Raw genomic sequence first — 20,213 nt, forward strand, 5'->3', positions numbered from 1 at the left:
ATTCTAAGAAGGCCACTTGATTTGACGCAACATGGAGTAACAAGATATCACCTTAAAATATTTTAGCTCAATTATTTATATCCCTATTTTCATGTGAAAATTTTCATGATTTTTAGAAATTTATAATGTTTCTAGTCAACTGATTTAAACTAACTATGCTGTTTGAAATGTATGAACCTAAAGATCACACTTCAGACTCTTGTGGTTGAAAGTTTCCAAAACTCTCTATACCAGCAAAATCATGAAAATGTTATTAGATCTGCAGATCTTTACCAAAGAGGTCTCTACAGTTCTCAACACTGTATGTACTATATGTTGTCTTACCTTGTATACATCTTTATTTTAAAATAACACGCTATGGTTCAAAGGTGATATACAATGAAAATTTTACAATAGTGGTAAGTAAAACGGACTTAAACACCACGTTTTACCCCTATTGTCTCTAAATTCAACTATAGTTATTCTAAATATTCTATTGTAGAATATTCTAAATATTCTAATATTCTATTGTACTTGTTGCCAATATTTGTTCTATAAAAATGTATTCAGTGTTCAAGGCATAGTGTGTTTATATGTGTATGTGTGTTTATACTTGATGTTGGATTTTTTAAATCACTTATATGTCATGTGATTGGTTGCATAACTATCATAACGATAGTTATGCAACCAATTTGATTCTAATTCATCTTTTTTTAATATATTATTATTTTATTGATTTTAGTGTAGTATCTTTAAATATATTTAGTTATTATTTTTGGCTGTGTTTGGTCTTCGTTGCTGCGTGCGGGATTTCTCTAGTTGCGGCGAACGGGGGCTGCTCTTCGTCGTGGTGCACGGGCTTCTCATGGCGGTGGCTTTTCTTGTTGCGGAGCACGGGCTCTAGGCTTACGGGCTTCAGTAGTTGTGGCACGTGGGCTCAGTAGTTGTGGCTGGTGGGCCCTAGAGCGCAGGCTCACTAGTTGTGGCGCACGGGCTTAGTTGCTCCGCGGCATGTGGGATCTTCCTGGACCAGGTCATGAATCCATGTCCCCTGCATTGGCAGGCAGATTCTTAACCACTGTGCCACCAGGGAAGTCCTCTAATTCCTCTTTATGTGTGCTAGATAGGCGTCTTGTAAAAGATCATGTATTTCATTATTGTTTGGTATATTTATCTATTGACGGATGAGCAAAAGTAAGAAATAACTACTTACATGTAATTACTAATATAGGTATTACATAGTTTGCATTTTACATGTTTGTAAAGTGATGTTATTTTGAAAATGGAGACAAGTATTTCTTCCCATTTCTTCTGAAACAGAATCTTAGGAAACCTCAGAAGTTATGGAGAAATCTTTAGAAAGTTAGGAAACTGATGGATGAAAGGAGGTACTGAAGTGATTGCATCTAATTTCTTGCCGTAGATGTTTTATCAACAGGACACGTAGCATTTTGGTTTGCCAAGTTTTAATGAGGTGCTTTTAAGAAGTGATTAGTTGGTCTCCAAGATTATAATTACATCATCCCTATAATGTTTAACATGAAGCTGATTTATGAATAGAGATGAGTTAAACAATACTTGATAAAAAGAAACTGAGAACTGGAATAATAATGAAAAATTCTGAATACATGTACATATTTCAGTTTTACAACTGCACTTTAACGACAGTTTCGGTGACAAGTAGGATATGCCAGTTTTCCCTCCCGACAGGTTGTTCGAAATGCAGAGCTAGATGCCTTTATACAATATCCACTTTTACACTTAAATTCAACAATGTCATCTGTTTTAGAATAAAGTTTTTTATCGCTTCTCCATTTTAATTCTATGTTATGTTTTTCCATCATTTCTTCTGAAATTACACATGCATCTGAAGTTAAAAAAATAAACATAAACTGTTAAGTAGTACACAAATATTTTCCACAGAATTTCAGGCTTTCAAGTAGAATCTCTTGCTCTGGTCCAAAAACTCCTTCTCAAAACCTTTTACAAACCAATTCATTGAAAATCTAGTATGTAGTTTCCATCATTTTAAACAGTTAATGTTGTAAGAATGAGGTACTATTTTTAGTGTAATAATTAAATGTTATAATCAAAGATTCATAATGTCAGTTATCATATGAAGAGCTTTCATTAAGGAATCTTTTGTTGCTATTGTTGCTTGAACAGGAAATTTTCAAAATTTATTTCCACACATATTATTAGTTGGTAGTCAAGCATGCAACAGAATGGTTGGTAGTTAATCCATGAAAATTCTATTATAAACAGCTAAACATCATACTCAGTACACCGATTTTCCCAGGATCCACAAGAAGATTGAAATATTTACCTAAGCACTTTGGTGGTTCTGACCACTCTCCATTCTGACATACTATGTGTCTTTTTCCCTGAAGTTCATAGTAGGACTGGCATTGGTACTCAACTCTCGATCCTGGAGGATATACTGGTGCCGGGAATGAGGTAATGTCTCCATTGTCTATTGGTGGGGGAGGCCCACATTTTCCTTGAGAGTCTAAAAAATATGTTTGATTTATTGAAAGAGAAAAAACAGAAAAGGAAACCCCACAGTTTAAAATAAAAAGATAAAAATGTAGCCTAGTATGTAATAATCAGGCTTTTGATTTCTGATGACAGAAATGATTTATTGAAGAAATTTGAAACACTTAAACGAAAAGGCACATTTTTAAGTCCCTACTTTTACCCCACAAGAAAGTACACATAATACATTAACAAATATGTCTGCTTTGCAGTGTTCTGGTATTAAAACATGTTTTCTTAGTGAATATATGCTGGACAGATGGATAACTAAGATAAAAAAATATCCTTGTATACAACATACAGCAGTGTCTATTGAATCTCTAGTCATATTTATTGATTTTCATTTTTATTACAAAATGAACATCAGCCCCAACAGCTGCTTTTATAAAAGTCAAAGAATTACAGATCTCAATAGTGGGAGAGGGAATGCTTTCTTCCTTTTCTGGACAAGATGAGGTAGAAATATTTCTGCTTATTGCATCTGCTCTGTATTATTTCTGCTAACTAAAAATCCTGAACATATTATAATAAACCAACTCAGGAGACTGTGAAAGATGTAGAGAAGATATCTGGTTAGAGACATTGGGATTCAAGGAATTACACTCCAGAGACTTGTTTGGGTTTTCCTTTTCCCTTCTTTGTATCCTGGATGGACCACTGAGACTGCAACCCAGAAATGATAGCAAGTTCAGAAAGAAAATTTAAAAAAAAACAGTCCCAAGAAGCACTTCGTCTCTTTAAGCAAAGTCCCAGGAAAGGATCAGCATAGTAAGACAGAAACAGTTTTTACAATCCTGACTTTCTCTAGAAATACACCATAGAACCTAAGACCAACCCATCCCCACCTTGATCAGCAGGGGCCAAGTGAGGAGTCCAGACTTCCACCCACATGGTGAGGGAAGAAGACACCTCTCTCCTTTCTCCAGGAGCCAGTGGAGGCCAGGTGGGAACCCTGGACTTGCACCCTGCATGGCAGTAAGGGAGGTCTGATAAAAGATTTCAATAACGTCCTTAATCTCAATACATAATACCCAAAATGTCCAGAATACAGTTGATCATCACTCATCATACCAAGGATGAGGAAAACCTCAAAAGAGAAAAAACAATCAAAAGAAGACAACACTGAGATGACATACATATTGAAATTATTGGGCAATGGTTTTTAAAAATCCAGTCAAATTGATAGAACTGGAAAATAGAGTAATATAACTTTTTAAAAAAACACACTGGATGGGCTCAATAATACATTGCAGATGGCAGAAGGATAAATAAACTTGACTATAGACTAACTTTGAAAATAGACTGAAAAGAAAATGGACAGAGCTTCAGGAACCCATGGGAAAATAGAGAAAGATTGGAGACCCAGAAAATGAAAAGGAAGGGGATGAGATGAAAAAAAAAATGTAAAAATAATGGCTGAAAATTTCTGAAATAGGGCATAAGGCACAAATCTACATAATAAAACAGCTAAGTGAATTCCAAACAGGATAAATCCAAAGAAATCAATGTCAAGATACATCAAAATCAAATTGCTGGAAATTAAAGAAAAAGAAAAAAATCTTAAAAGAGCTAGATAGATATTATGCAATACTTATATGGAAAAGGGATTCAAAAACTGGTAGGATTTTCATCCATGAACATAGAACCAGAAAGAAGTGACATCATTTTTTCAGTGCTGGAAGAAAAGAATTGTCAACCCCAAATTCTATATTGAGTGAAATATATTTTAGGATTAAAGGGAGAAAGAAAAATCTTTCCAGACAAAGGAAAACTGAGAGAACTTGTCTCTAGCAGATCTATACCTAAAGAATTGCTAAAGCAATTCTTCAAATATAAAGGAAACTAGAAAAGGGATTGAGACTTTAGGAAGGAAGAAAAAACAATGGAATTGATTTTTAAAAATAAGGGTAAATATAATAAGAATATCTTTTCCCTAATGATTTTGTTAAATTAGGTGTAAAATTATGTCATTTGAAATGTTGCTCAATGTATGTAGAGAGAATACTAAAGACACTTATGTTGAAATGTGGGGAGATAAAAAGAATCTAAATGGAAGTAAGGTTTCCACATTTCACCTGAAGTGGTAAAATGTCAATACAAGTAGGGAGTGATAAGCCGCTTATGTGGACCTTAATACTTGGAGCAACCGCTAATAAAAACATGACAAGACATATACTCCAAAGCAATGCAGATGTATAAAAATTAAGTTATTTATAATGTTCAAAAACCCACAGGGAAGACAAGAAAAGGAAATGGGTATGAGAAACCGAGGAAACACACAGAAAACAAAGAATAAAATTGCTGACATTGTCCCTATTATGTTAATAGATATTTTCAATGTAAATAGCCTTAATATATCAGTGGAAAGACTGAAAATGGCAGGGTGGACACATAAACAAGATTCATCTTTATGCTGTCTACAAGAAAATCACTCTAAACATGAAAACATGTTCAAGTGGAAGACTGCAAAAAATACATACCAGGAAAAAGTTAACTTGAAAAACTAGAAGTGGCTAATATATTTCTTGGTTTGGATGCCCTTACTTCCTGAACTCTAAACACTGAAGTGTCCCAGGACCAAGTTCTCAGACTTACTTTTTTTATGTGTATACTAATTCCCTGAATGAGTTCAGTTAGTAACATACCTTTAAATATCACCCATATGCTGAAGATGCCCAAATTTAAGTCACATTCTGTGATCAGGCCCTGGCTGCCTATATTCCATGTCTCAAAGTGGAATTTCTTGGGCTGTCAAATGTACTTATGGTATCGTTAACACATTTATTCACCAGGAAGTAACTGAATGTCTTAATATTTAAGATAAGAAGTGTTCCAAGATTCCAACTGTTCAAATCTGGTCAACTCTTTCAAACAATAAGTATGTCAGATCACTTATTCAGTCCACAAAAGAACTGGATTTTAAGCACCTTCATTTTATTTGCATCAAAAAAGAATTCCATAAGAACTACTTCATTATACATTTATATCAACATATCTTGTCCCTAATATATTCTCTAAAATTGGGGGGGGGGGGCGGTGTAAGATACTCTACCTTTGCACTGAGGTGCTTTTGTCCAAGTTCCATTTAAACATATCACATCTACCTCCCCAAAAGGGTAGTAAGGCCAGACGCATTCATAATATACTCTCTCACCATTTTGATATCTAGACTTCTTATTTTGTATAATAGCATTTTCCACTTGGGGTGGATTCACACAGGAAGCATCTAGATAGAAAGAAAAATAGTATCTCTAATATAATGATCATTATGAACAGCAAGCTACCAAGTGGGATGTCACATATATTCCATATGGTCATTTAAAATCAAGAGTTAATCTGTCATGAAAGACTGCTAATTTTAATAAACTCACATGTAAGTTTGAGGATAAGGAGATAAAGCAATATTTTTTAGTACAAATTAAGCTTCTGTATCTTAAATCTCTCCCCCATCCTTCACTAGAAGGTTGATACACATTTTTTAGGCCAGTGAAAATGAAAGCTTTTCTGGACATCTCTTTCTGAGTTTAGTAAATTAAGTGTTATAAATTATATAAATTCAAAATGAATTTATGAACCATAAGAAAATCATAATAAAAGATCATTTGACATCAGGATTCGGTTTATAGTCATCCTGTTTATGAACTGTAACTTTAGGCCCTTAGAAAAATAAACACATTAGGTAATTCTTTAAAGACTTGATCAAGAGTTAGCATACTTTTAAGAATACCGTAATTGAAAGAAGATGATTAATTAAAAGATCCAAACAAAGATCTGGAAAACTAACAGAAAAATAAATGTATGTATTTATTAAAATGCTCTTTAATAATATACTTTTGCAAATGCTTCAGTATACAACAATGAGTAATGTGTAATTCATCAATGAGATTCAGGTGGATATAAAGTACAATACACTGTAGCTATGGTTCCTAAACTGAAATGTGCATAGAATCCCTTGGGAATCTTTAAAACAGTTTCAGGGTTCCATCTCCAGAGTTTTTGATACAACAGGTGTGAGTGAGCCTGTGAATCTGTGCTTGCATGTCTAATAATCTTCCAGAATATGCTAAGACTGCTGTGTCAGGGGCTGTGCTTTGAGAATTATTGGGCTACAAGACTGAGCACTGAGTACACAATTCCATCCCTTTTTATGTTCAGGCATAAACCTTCTTTGACTTGACCTGAAAATAATCTGTGTCCATTTTATGATGGTAGAGGCACTTTTCTGTATTATGTTACTTAAGATACTTTAATAAATAAAGTTTTAAAATTTACCAAAGTACCTCTGCATGCTGGCCTTCCTATCCATTTGCTCTTAATACACTGTATGGTATTGGCTCCTTCCAATCGATAAGATGGTAGACATTTAAAAACCACCTGTTCTCCTGACCTATACGATTTCTTCTTCCGGTCTATGAGTATAGCATCATCAAAGCTGGGTACGTTAAAACAATCTGTGTCTGAAAAAAAGAAAAAAGTATTTCTTTAGTACATCTTTAAAAATAATAGTGGCCAATAATTATATTCTAGAAAAATAGATATACACATATCAAACCAATGAATACTGTACAATATTTCTCTTACAACTTAAAATGTTAGATATCTTGACTTAGTTACATTGATTGTGTCTATATTCATCAAAACTATAACATGGGAATGGTGATACTCAAAGAGACAGGGATGCCTTTGATGTTTGAGACCACACTTCTCACATTTAAATTATTTTTCCCCATCACAGGTCACCTACATTATGGATGTGTTTCTTTTTTTTGCTTCTGTCAAAGTCTGTTCCCTTGAATTATGTCAAATATCTTAGAAAATTGTATATCATAAAGAAATAACTGATAAATTAACAGTAAACTGAGTGCTGATAAAACTGATGAGCAGGGGTCAGCTGTGTTATAGGAACAGAGACCAGAAGTCTGAGAATGTGTATCAGAGGATGTCCAAAGTGTACACAAGATGATGTGATAGTGAGATAATTTAGTTCATGAATCAAACTTTTATTATTACTAGGGTTATTAATTCTCTACCAGAATCCAGAACTTTCCAAAGACACCTTGTTTAATTCTAGAATTACAGCTTAGTTTCATACTTGTGCCATTTATGTCCTGAATTAAAGATATTTATCAGCCTCAGAATAAAATAAAATATATTATACTTATGCATTCCGGTGGAAGGGACCATTTTCCTCCTAAACATCTTATAGATGCAGGTCCATCGATCCCAAAACCTTCATCACAGTCGTATGTAACTTCTTCTCCATCTTGGTAACTGCCTTTCTCATTAGGTACAACACCATTCTGAATCAAAGGTGGAAGTCCACAAGGAAGTCCTAGGAATAAATGAAAGAACGATTTCATGTTTCACTAACTCTGAAATTTAATTTGATGTACTGCTTGCCATATTTGATAGTTTTACTTGAAAATAATAAATGATTTTACAGGAACTTCCATCACATTGCAGAGAAATACACAAATGCACCCAAAAATCACTATTCTGGTGTGTTTCCAGCTGTCCACTTGAACAAGAACTTGAAACTAAAAATACCAATATATTTATGAATGAGACTGTCAGTGCATCTCTAAGCAATTATGATTAATAAAAGAGAACACACTGAGACTTCATCACCTTAAGAAAAGTACTATATATTGTAAGACATTAAAAGAGACATTGTAGGAAGAACGTAAGTTTTTTTTGAAAAAACTTGGTGGCAACGCATACATTGCAACTTATATGAATAAATAGGAATATAAATAGGTTTAAGTATATGAATAGGTAGGTTTACTTTTTTTACACATACAGCGTTAATACAAAAGAAAGTGCCAGATTTAAAAGTGATTCTATACTGAACTGATGAAATTAACAGAAAATGAATATACAAAAATCGATTAAATGTATAAAAATATAAATTATATATTAATACATAAATGACCTATAAATATATAAATAATTGATATATTTAGGAATCTAAAGGATTCTGTTCCATGACTTTGATGATAATTGATTAGTAAAGAATGGTACTGAAAATAGAATTTTGGTTTGCATGCTGTCCTCACCTACACAATGAGGTGGAGAACTCCACTTTCCCATGTGGCATGTTATCACATTTTCTTCAGATATACTGAAACCATCTTCACAGGTATAACTTAACTTGGTGCCATGTGCATAAAGCTTGGGTTCAAATGTTTCTCTCCTTTCTTTTGCAGAGCTAGATGAATTAATCGTTCCATGGTCTATTTGAGGTGGTTGAGAACATGGAAGTTTTTCTACATGAAGAACAGAGATCAAAGGGTAAAGTATAAGTGTAATGTTTAAATTAAAAATACATTAAAATAAGAATAATTTGTGGCTTCCCTGGTGGCGCAGTGGTTGAGAGTCCGCCTGCCGATGCAGGAGACGCGGGTTTGTGCCCCGGTCTGGGAAGATCCCACATGCCGTGGACTGGCTGGGCCCGTGAGCCATGGCTGCTGAGCCTGCACATCCAGAGCCTGTGCTCCGCAACGGGAGAGGCCACAGCAGTGAGAGGCCCGCGTACAGCAAAAAAATAAATAAATAAATAAAAAATAATCTGAACAAGTTAAAGAATTTTAAAGCTGAAAAATATTTGAAACTTGAAGGTATTTGTCTCCATAAACACTATGCTGCTATCCACTTGTTCAGTATACCCCTTCATCCTTTTTTTAAATTTATCTTTATTGAAATATATTTGATGTATAACAGTATGTTAGGGAGAGGAGTCAATATGGTGGACTAGGAGGACGTGGAATTCATGTCTCCGCATAATTAGGGCACCTACCAGGCACCATTGGGGGACCACGGACACCTAACGGGACAGGAGGAACCCCCAGCAACCAGGTAGGACGTGGGTCATGGGGGGAATGAGGGGGGAGGAGAAGTGGAGGTGGGATGGGACTGGCGCCCCTGAGGGGTGGCTGGGGGAGGGGAAGGGATCCCTTGCCCAAAGGGGGAAATTGGGGAACCATTGGGAGGGCAGAGGATCAAAAGAGAGCGTGGCCAGGTTTCTCCTGCCCTCTTGGGCCTCCAGGAGGCTACTGAGATCCCGGGACTGATCCTCTGGCAACCTAGGCCCCCTCCAGCTGCGGAGGTCCTGAGCGAGTGGGAGGGTGGGAAGGGAGAGCAAAAGTAAAGCCTGGACCTCTGGGACTGGCACCCTTGAAGGGCGGCTGGGGGAGAGGAGGAGTTCCTACACCCAGCAAGACCCACCAACAGTCAGGGGTCCAGCAGGAATGGGGGAGACCCTGGGGGAGACGTGGGGGAACACAGAGGAATGGAAGGGAATGCAGCCAGAACTTTCCCTGTCCACTTAGGCACTGAGGAGCCTGTTGGGCTCCTGGGCCTAATCCACTGCCCTTGGAGCCTCCCTCCTGCGGCTCAGAGCCCAAGCCCCACCCCTACACCCCATCAAGGGCCCTACCTCTATAATTGGAGACCCCCTCTGAGACCCATTCTAACCACGCTGGGCCTAAATCCCACCCACACACCCTCAACCAGGGCCTTACCTCCAAACTCTGGAACTCCACACTCCATAGGCAGTCCTTTAGACTTGCTGTCTCTCTGCTTCCACTTGAATGATGCCCCACCTAGACCCCACCCCCAAGGCCTTTTCTGGCTGCGTGGGTCCTGGGCCTAGGCTCTGCCTCATGCTCAAACGTCAGCCTCCCTGCCTAGGTCCCACTCCACCTTAAACTCCGCCTCTGCCTAAGTTCCATCTCTGCCTAAACACCTACTCCCCATAGCCAAGGTTTTTTCTTTTTTTCTTCCTTTCTTTTTTTATCTTTTTTTCTTTTTTCTTCTTTTAGATTGGGGTTCTGTTTTACCTTGTTGTTGATCCATTTATATTTTTATTTTTTCTAATAAATCTTTTACTTTTCTAATTTTATTTTATTCCTTATACTTTGTCATTGTTCTGCTCCTTCTGGCTTGTTCCCCCACCCCCTTTTTTTCTGTTGTGGTTTTGTTCTACTTTATTGCAGTTGTTTCAATTATATTTTTATTTTTCCTAATATAGTTTTTATCTTTCTAATTTTATTTTGTCTTTTAGTCTTTGTTATTGTACAGCTCCTTTCTTTTATCTTTTATTTTTTTTATTTTTTTTTGCCTTACCATGTGGCTTGCAGGATCTTGGTTCCCAGGCCAGAGGTCGGGCCCAAGCTCCTGTGGTGGGAGCTCCAAGTCCAAAACTCTGGATAACAGAGAACCTCAGACCCCAGGGAATATTAATAGGAATGAAGCCTCCCAGAGGTCCTCATCTTGGCACTAAGACCTGGCTCTATCCAACTACCTGCAAACTCCAGTGCTGGATGCCTCAGGTCAAATAGCCAGTTAGACAGGAATACAGCCCCACCCATCAAAAAAAAAAAAAAAGAAACGACAAAAAGTTATGTTACAGATGAAGGAGAAGGTAAAAACCTACAAGACCAAATAAATGAAGACGAAAGAGGCAACCTACCTGAAAAAGAGTTCAGAGTAATGATAGTAAAGATGATCCAAAATCTCGGACACAGAATGGAGAAAATATAAGAAACATTTAACAAGGATCTAGAGGAACTAAAGAGCAAACAAACAATGATGAACAACACAATAACTGAAATTAAAAATATTCTAGAAGGAAGCAATAGCAGAACAACTGAAGCAGAAGAACAGATAAGGGACCTGGAAAGATAAAATGGTGGAAATAACTACAGCAGAGCAGAATAAAGACAAAAGAATGAAAAGAATTGTGGATAGTCTCAGAGATCTCTGGGGCAGCATTAAACACACCAATATTTGAATTATAGGGATCCCAGAAGAAGAAGAGAAAAAGAAAGGGTCCGAGAAAATATTTGAAGAGACTATAGTCAAAAAATTCCCTAACATGGAAAAGGGAATAGTCAATCAAGTCCAGGAAGCACAGAGAATCCCATACAGTATAAACCCAAAGAGAAACACACTGAGACACATATTAATCAAACTGTCAAAAATTAAATACAAAGAAAAAAACATTAAAAGCAGCAAGGGAAAAACAACAAATAACGTACAAGGGAATCCCCATAAGGTTAACAGCTGATCTTTCAGCAGAAACTCTTCAAGCCAGAAGGGAGTGGCAGGACATATTTAAAATGATGAAAGGGAAAAACCTACAACCAAGATTACCTGTCAGGGATCTCATTCAGATTCAATGGAGAAATAAAAAGCTTTACAGACAAGCAAACGCTAAGAGAATTCAGCACCACCAGCTTTACAACCAGCTTTACAACAAATGCTAAAGGAACTTCTTTAAGCAGGAAACACAAGAGAAGAAAAAGACCCACAGAAACAAACCCAAATCAATTAAGAAAATGGTAATAGGAACATATATATCAATAGTCATCTTGAATATAAATGGATTAAATGCTCCAACCAAAAAACACAGAATGGATACAAAAACAAGACCTGCATATATGCTGTCCACAAGAAACCCACTTCAGACCTAGAGACACATACAGAGTGAAAGTGAGGGGATGGAAAAAGATATTCCATGCAAATAGAAATCAAAAGAAAGCTGGAGTAGCAATATTCATAACAGATAAAATAGACTTTAAAATAAAGACTGTTGCAAGAGACATTAAAGGACACTGCCTAATGATCAAGGGATCAATCCAAGAAGAAAACATAACAATTATAAATATTTATGCACCCAACATAGGAGCACCTCAATACATAAGGCAAACACTAACAGCCATAAAAGGAGAAATTGACAGTAACACAATAATAGTGGGGGACTTAACACCCCACTTACACCAATGGACAGATCATCCAGACAGAAAATAAATAAGGAAACACAAGCTTTAAATGACACAATAGATCAGGCAGAATTAATACTTTTAGTACATTCCACCTGAAAGCAGAAGAATACACTTTCTTCTCAAGTGCATATGGAACATTCTCCAGAATAGTTCACATCTTGGGTCACAAATCAAGCCTTGGAAAATTTAAGAAAATTGAAATTATATCAAGCATCTTTTACGACCACAATGCCATGAGATTAGAAATCAATTACAGGAAAAAAAACAGTAAAAAACACAAATACATGGAGGCTAAACAATGCACTGCTAAATAATCAAAAGATCACTGAAGAAATCAAAGAGGAAATCAAAAATTACCTAGAAACAAATGACAATGAAAACACGAGGATCCAAAACCTATGGGACTCAGCAAAAGCAGTTTTAAGAGGGAAGATCATAACAATTCAAGCTCACCTCAAGAAACAAGAAAAATCTCAAATGAAAAATCTAACCTTACACCTAAAGCAACTAGAAAAAGAACAAAGAAAACCCAAAGATAGTAGAAGGAAAGAAATCATAAAGATCAGAGCAGAAATAAATGAAATAGAAACAAAGAAAATAATGGCAAAGATGAATAAAACTAAAAGCTGGTTCTTTGAGAAGATAAACAAAATTGATAAACCGTTAGCCAGACTTATCACGAAAAAAAGGGAGAGGACTCAAATCAATAAAATTAGAAATGAAAAAGGGGAAGTTACAACAGACACTGCAGAAATACAAAGTATCCTAAGAGACTACTACAAGCAACACTATGCCAATAAAATGGACAACCTGGAAGAAGTGGACAAATTTCTTGGAAAAGTAAAACCCTCCAAGACTGAACCAGAAAGAATTAGAAAATATAAACACACCAATCACAGGTAATGAAATTGCAACTGACACTGATAATTTCCAACAAACAAAAGCCCAGGACCAGATGGTTTCACAGGCAAATTCCATCAAACATTTGGAGAAGAGTTAACACCTATCCTTCTCAAACTCTTCCAAAAAATTGTAGAGGGAGGAACAATCCCAAACTCGTTCTACAAGGCCAGCAGCACCCTGATACCAAAACCAGACAAAGATATCACACATACAAAAATTATAGACCAATATCACTGATGAACATGGATGCAAAAATCCTCAACAAAATACTAGCAAACAGAATCCAACAACACATTAAAAGGATCATACACCATGATCAACTGGGATTTATCCCAGGGATGCAAAGATTCTTCAATATATGCAAAACAATCAATGTGATACACCATATTAACAAGCTAAAGAATAAAAACCATATGATCATCTCAATAGATGCAGACAGAGTTTTGACAAAATACAACACCAATTTATGATAAAAACTGTACAGAGAGTGGACATAGAGGGAACCTACCTCAACATAGTGAAGGCCATGTAAGAAAACCTATAGCAAACATCACTCTCAACGGTGAAAAAATGAAAGCATTTCCTCTAAGATCAGGAACAAGACAAGGATGTCCACTCTTGCCACTATTATTCAACATAGTATTGGAAGTCCTAGCCACAGCAATCAGAGAAGAAAAAGAAATAAAAGGAATACAAATTGGAAAAGAAGAACTAAAACTGTCACTGTTTGCAGATGACAGGATACTGTACATAGAAAATACTAAAGATGCCACCAGAAAACAACTAGAACTAATCAATGAATTTGGTAAGGTTTCAGGATATGAAATTAATGCACAGAAATCTCTGACCTTCCTATACGCTATCAACGAAAGATCAGAAAGTGAAATTAAGGAAACAATCCTATTTACCATTGCAACAAAAAGAATAATATATCTAGGAATAAACCTACCTAAGGAGTCAAAAGACCTGTACTCAGAAAACTATAAAACACTGATGAAATAAATCAAAGATAACATAAACAGATGGAGAGATATACCATGCTCCTGGATTGGAAGAATCAATATTGTGAAAACGACTATATTACTCAAAGCAATCTGCAGGTTCAGTGCAATCCCTATCAAATTACCAATGGCATTTTTCACAGAACTAAAGAAAGAAATTTTACAATTTGTACAGAAACACAAAAGACCCTGAGTGGCCAAAGCAGTCTTAGGAAAGAGAAACGGAGCTGGAGGAATCAGGCTCCCTGACTTCAGACTATACTACAAAGCTACAGTAATCAAGATGGTATGGTAGTGGCACAAAAACATAAATATAGATCAATGGAACAGGAGAGAAAATCCAGAGATAAACCCACGCACATATGGTCACCTTATCTTTGACAAAGGAGACAAGAATAAACAATGGAGAAAAGATGGCCTCTTCAATAAGTGGTGCTGGGGAAAATGGACAGCTGCATGTAAAATAATTAAATTAGAACACATCCTAACACCATACACAAAAATAAACTCAAAATGTTTTAAGGACCTAAATGTAAAGCCAGACACTATAAAACTCTTAGAGGAAGACATAGGCAGAGCACCCTATGACATAAATCACAGCAAGGTCCTTTTTGAGCCACCTCCTAGAGTAAGGGAAATAAAAGCAAAAATAAACAAATGGGACCTAATGAAACTTAGAAACTTTTGCATGGCAAAGGAAACCATAAACAAGACAAGAAGACAATCCTCAGAATGGGAGAAGATATTTGCAAGTGAAGCAACTGACAAGGGATTGATCTCCAAAATATACAAGCAGCTCATGCAGCTCAGTATCACAAAAACAAACCACCCAGTCCAAAAATGGGCAGAAGACCTAAATAGACATTTCTCTATAGAAGACATGCAGATGGCCAACAAATACATGAAAAGATACTCAATATTACTAATTGTTGGAGAGATGCAAATCAAAACCATGGTGAGGTGTCACCTCACACCAGTCAGAATGACCATCATCAAAAACTCTAGAAACATAAGGGGCTTCCCTGGTGGCACAGTGGCTAGGAATCTGCCTGCCAATGCAGGGGACACAGGTTCAATCTCTGGTCCCGGAGGATCCCACATGCCGCGGAGCAACTAAGTCTGTGTGCCATAACTACTGAGCCTGTGCTCTAGAGCCCATGAGCCACACTACTGAAGTCCGCATGTCTAGAGCCCATGTTCCACAACAAGAGAAGCCACTGCAATGAGAAGCCTGCACACTGCAATGAAGAGTAGCCCCCACTCGCCGCAACTAGTGAAAGCCTGCACACAGCAACGAAGACCCAATGCAGCCAAAAATAAATAAATAAATTTAAAACAAAACAAAAAAACAATAAATGCTGGAGAGTGTGTGGAGAAAAGGGAACACTTCTGCACTGTTGGTGGGAATGTAAATTGATACAGCCACTATGGAAAAGAGTATGGAGGTTCCTTAGAAAACTAAAAATAGAACTACCATATGACCCACTACTGGGCACATATCCCGAGAAAACCATAATTCAAAGAGATACGTTTACCACAATGTTCACTGCAGCACTATTTACAAAAGCCAGGACACGGAACCAACCTAAATATCCATCAACAGATGAATGGAGAAAGATGTGACACAAATTGAGTTATTTGTAGTGAGGTGGATGGCCCTAGAATCTGTCATACAGAGTGAAGTAAGTCAGAAAGAGAAAAACAAATACCGTATGTTAATGTATATATATGGAATTTAAAGAAGCGGTACTGATGAACCTAGTGGCAGGGCAGGAACAAGGATGCACAAGTAGAGAATGGACTTGAGAGCATGGGGGTGGGGGGAGGTTGAGATGAAGTGAGAGAGTGGCATGGACATATATACACTACCAAATGTAAAATAGATTGCTAGTGGGAAGCAGCTGCATAGCACAGGGAGATCAGCTTGGTGTTTTGTGACAACCTAGAGGGGTGGGATAGGGAAGATGGGAGGAAGGCTTGGGAGGTAGGGGATATGGGGATGCGTGTATACATGTGGCTGGTTCACTTTGTTGTATGGCAGAAACTAGCACAACATTGTAAAGCATTTATACTCCAATAAAGGTGTGAAAAAAATAAATAAAAAAAATATTGTGTTAGTTTCAGGTCTACTACATAATGATTCGACTTTTACATATATTATGAAATGACCAGCAAGATGTCTAATAGCAATCTGTCCCTATACAAAGTTATTATAATATCATTGACCATATTCCTTATGCTGAATACACATCCCCCTGGCTTCTTTAGAGTCTACGTATATGTGAGATCATGTGGCATTTGTCTTTTTCTATCTAACTTATTTTACTTAACCATAATACACCCTAGATCCATCCATGTTTTTGCAAATGGAAATGTGTAATTTTTATGGCTCAGTAATAGTTCATTTTGTGTGTATATATAAAACATCTTCTTAATCCACTCCTCTATCAATGGACACTTAGGTTGATTCCAAACCTTGGCTATTGTAAGTGATGCTGCAATGAACATTGGAGTGCATATATCTTTTCAAATGTTTCTGGTTCCTTTGAATAAATACCCAGCAGTGGAATTGCCAGATCATATGGCAGTTCTATTTTTAGTTTTTAAGGAAACTCCATACTCTTTTCCATAGTGGCTGCACCAATCTACAGTTGCACCAACAGTGCACAAAGATTTCCTTTTCTCCACATCCTCGCCAACACTGGATGTTGTCTTTTTGATGACAGCCATTAAGACAGGTGTGAAGGGACATTTCACTGTGGTTGTGACATGCATTTGCCTGCCTTTTAATGATGTTGAGCTTCTCTTCGTGTGTCTTTTGGCCATCTGTATGTCTTCTTTGGAAAAAATGTCTATTCAGGTCCTCTGCCTATTTTCTAGTTATTTGTTTTTCTGATGTTGGTTGCATTAATTCTTTGTATAGTTTGAATATTAACCCCTTAATAGATATATCCTTTGCAAATATCTTCCCACATTCAGTAGGCTACCTTTTTCATTTTATTGATCGTTTTCTTTGCTGTGGAAAAGCTTTCTCATTTTTGAGTCCCATTTGCTTATTTTTGCTTTTGTTTCCCTTGCCTGAGGAGACATATCCAAAAAACGCCCAAAAACCCAAAATACTGCTAAAACTGATGTCAAAGAGCATACTGCCTTTGTTTTCTTCTAGAAGTTTTATGGATTCAAGAGTTACAATTAAGTCTTTAATTCATTTTCATTTTATTTTTGTATATTGTGTGAGAAAGTAGTCCAGCTTGCTTCTTTTGCATGTAACTTTCCTGTTTCCCCAACACCATTTACAGAGGCAATCATTTCCCCATGATGTTCTTGCCTCCTTTGTCATAGATTAATTGACCACATAAATGTGGGTATACTACTGGGCTCTCTAATCTGTTCCCTAGATCTATGTGTCTGTTTTTGTGCCAGTGCCATTCTATTTTGATTACTCTAACTTTGTAGTATAGTCTGAAGTCAGGGAGCCTGATTCCTCCAGCTCCACTTTTCTTTCTCAAGATTGCTTTGGCTATTTGTGGTCTTTTGTGTTTCCTTACAAATAAAAAAAAATTGTTCTAATTCTGTGAAAAATGCCATTGGTAATTTAATAAGGATTGCATTGAATCTGTAGATTGCTTTCAGTAGCATGGTCATTTTAACAATATAAATTCTTCCAATTTGTGAACATGATATCTTTCCATTTGTTTTGTCATCTTCAATTTATTTCATCAATTTCTTATAGTTTTCAGAGTACAAGTCTTTTACCTCCTTGGTTAGATTTATTCCTAGCTATTTTATTCTTTTTGATGCAATTGTAAATGGGATTGCTTTCTTGATTTCTCCCTCTAAAACTTTGTTGTTCAGGCACAGAAATGCAACATATTTCTATATATTAATTTTATATCCTGCAACTTTAATGAATTCATTTATTAGTTCTAATAGTTTTTGGTGGTGTTTTTCTATGTATAGTATCATGTTATCTACAGATAGTGATAGCTTTACTTCTTCCTTTCCAATTTGAATTTCTTTTATTTCTTTTCTTGTTTGATTGCTGTGTCTAGGACTTCCAATACTATGTTGAGTAAAAGTGGAGAGAGTGGGCATCCTTGTCTTGTTCCTGGTTCAGAGGAAATGATTTCAGCTTTTCACCGTTGAGTATGACATTGGCTGGACGTTTGTCATATATGGCCTTTATTATGTTTAGGTATGTTTCCCCTCTACCCACTTCACTGAGAGATTTAACATAAATAGATATTGTTTTGTCAAGAGCTTTTTCTGCATCTATTGAGATAATCATATCATTTTTATTCTTCAATTTGTGGATGTATATCACATTGATTTGCAGATATTGAAACATACTTGAATCCCTCTGAAAAGTCCCACTTGATCATGATGCATGATCCTTTTAACGTATTGTTGAATTTGGTTTGCTAATATTTGATTGAAGATTTTTACACCTACGTTCATCAATGATATTGGCCTGTAATTTTCTTTTTTTGCACCCTCTTTGTTTTTGGCCTCAGGGTGATGCTGAACTTGCAGAATAAGTTCAGAAGTGTTCTTCCTCTTCAATTTTTTGGGAATATTTTGAGAAGAATAGGTGTTAACTCTTTTGTAAATGGTAGAATTCACCTGTGAATCTGTCTGGTCCTGGATTTTTGTTTCTTGGGTTTTAAAATTACCGATTCAATTTTAATATTGGTAATCAGTCTGTTCATATTTTCTATATTTCTCCTGATTTATATTTGAGAAATTGTGCATTACATGGAATTTATCAATTTCTTCTTGGTTGTGCATTTTATTGGTGTGTAATTTTTCATAGTAATCTCTTATGGTTCTTTATATTTCTGTGGTATCAGTTGTAGCTTCTCCTCTTTCATTCCTGATTTTATTGAGTCAGACCCTCATCTCTTTTTCTTGATGAGTCTTTCTAAAGGTTTATCAATTGTGCTTATCTTTTCAAATGACTAGCTCTTAGTCTCATTGATATTTTCTATTGTTTTTTTTTAAGTCTCTATTCCATTCATTTCTCCTCTGTATTTATTATTTCTTTCCTTCTACTAACTTTGGGTTCTGTTTACTCTTCGTTTTCTAGTTTCTTTAGGTCTAAGGTTAGACTATTTACTTGGGATTTTTCTTCTTTCCTGAGGTAGGCCTGTATCACTATAAACTTCCCTCTTAGAATTGCTTTTGCTGAGTCCCATAGATGTTGGACCATTGTTTTTCCATTTTCATTTGTCTTCAAGTATTTTTCTTAATATCCTCTTTGATTTCTTCAGTGACCCCTTGGTTGTTTTGTAGCATATTGTTTAACCTCTAACTGTTTGCACTTTTGGCAGTTTTGGGTTTTTTTTTTCCTGTAGTTGAAGTCTAGTCTCATACATTTGTGGTCAGAAAAGATGCTGGCTATGATTTCAATGTTCTCAACTTTCTTTTGTGGCCAAGACATAATCTATCCTGGAGAATGTTCTATGTGCACTTGAAAAGAATGTGTATCTGATGATTTTGGATGGAATGTTCTATATATGTTTAGTAAGTCCATCTGACTTATAGTTTAAGTCCAATGTTCTTCACTGGATTTAAACTTGATTTTCTGTCTGGATGACCTGTCCTTTAATGTAAGTGGGAAGTTAAAGTCCTCTACTATTGTTTTGTTACTGTCTATTTCTCTGTATGTGTTTGTTAGTATTTTCTTTATGTACTTAGGTGCTTCTAGTTTGGGTGCATATATATTTTAAATTGTTGCATAATCTTGTTGGATTGGTCCCTTTCTCACTATATAATGTCTTCTTTGTCTCTTGTTTCAGTCTCTGTTTTAAAGTCTATTTTGTCTGATATAAATTTTGCTACCTCAGATTTGTGTTTATTTCTATTTTCATGAAATGCTTTTTTCCATTCCCTCACTTTCAGTCTGAGTGTTTCTTTAGATCTGAAGTGAGTGATTATAGGCAGCATATATATGCATCTTTTTGGTTTTTTTAAATCAATTCAGCCACTCTATGTCTTTTGATTGGAGCAT

The 20,213-nt window shown here is 36.1% G+C and overlaps 1 protein-coding gene across 2 annotated transcripts in view; it reads right to left on the minus strand.

Annotated features, from left to right (window-relative positions):
- Positions 1 to 1,191: 1,191 nt before the first annotated feature.
- LOC307198240 (complement factor H-like) overlaps positions 1,192 to 20,213 on the minus strand; it is a 125,252-nt gene continuing 106,230 nt past the window's right edge. For both annotated transcript variants that reach the window (XM_079945008.1, XM_079945009.1), the window contains 6 exons: positions 8,571 to 8,780; positions 7,673 to 7,846; positions 6,795 to 6,971; positions 5,567 to 5,740; positions 2,306 to 2,488; positions 1,192 to 1,846 (listed from right to left, as the gene is read on the minus strand). In XM_079945008.1, coding sequence (XP_079801134.1) covers positions 1,638 to 1,846; positions 2,306 to 2,488; positions 5,567 to 5,740; positions 6,795 to 6,971; positions 7,673 to 7,846; positions 8,571 to 8,780 — 1,127 coding nt within the window. In that variant the 3' untranslated portion in view covers positions 1,192 to 1,637. The remainder of the gene's footprint in view (positions 1,847 to 2,305; positions 2,489 to 5,566; positions 5,741 to 6,794; positions 6,972 to 7,672; positions 7,847 to 8,570; positions 8,781 to 20,213) is intronic.

This window comes from Stenella coeruleoalba (genome assembly GCF_951394435.1).
Source record: "Stenella coeruleoalba genome assembly, chromosome: 1".
NCBI lineage: Eukaryota > Metazoa > Chordata > Mammalia > Artiodactyla > Delphinidae > Stenella > Stenella coeruleoalba.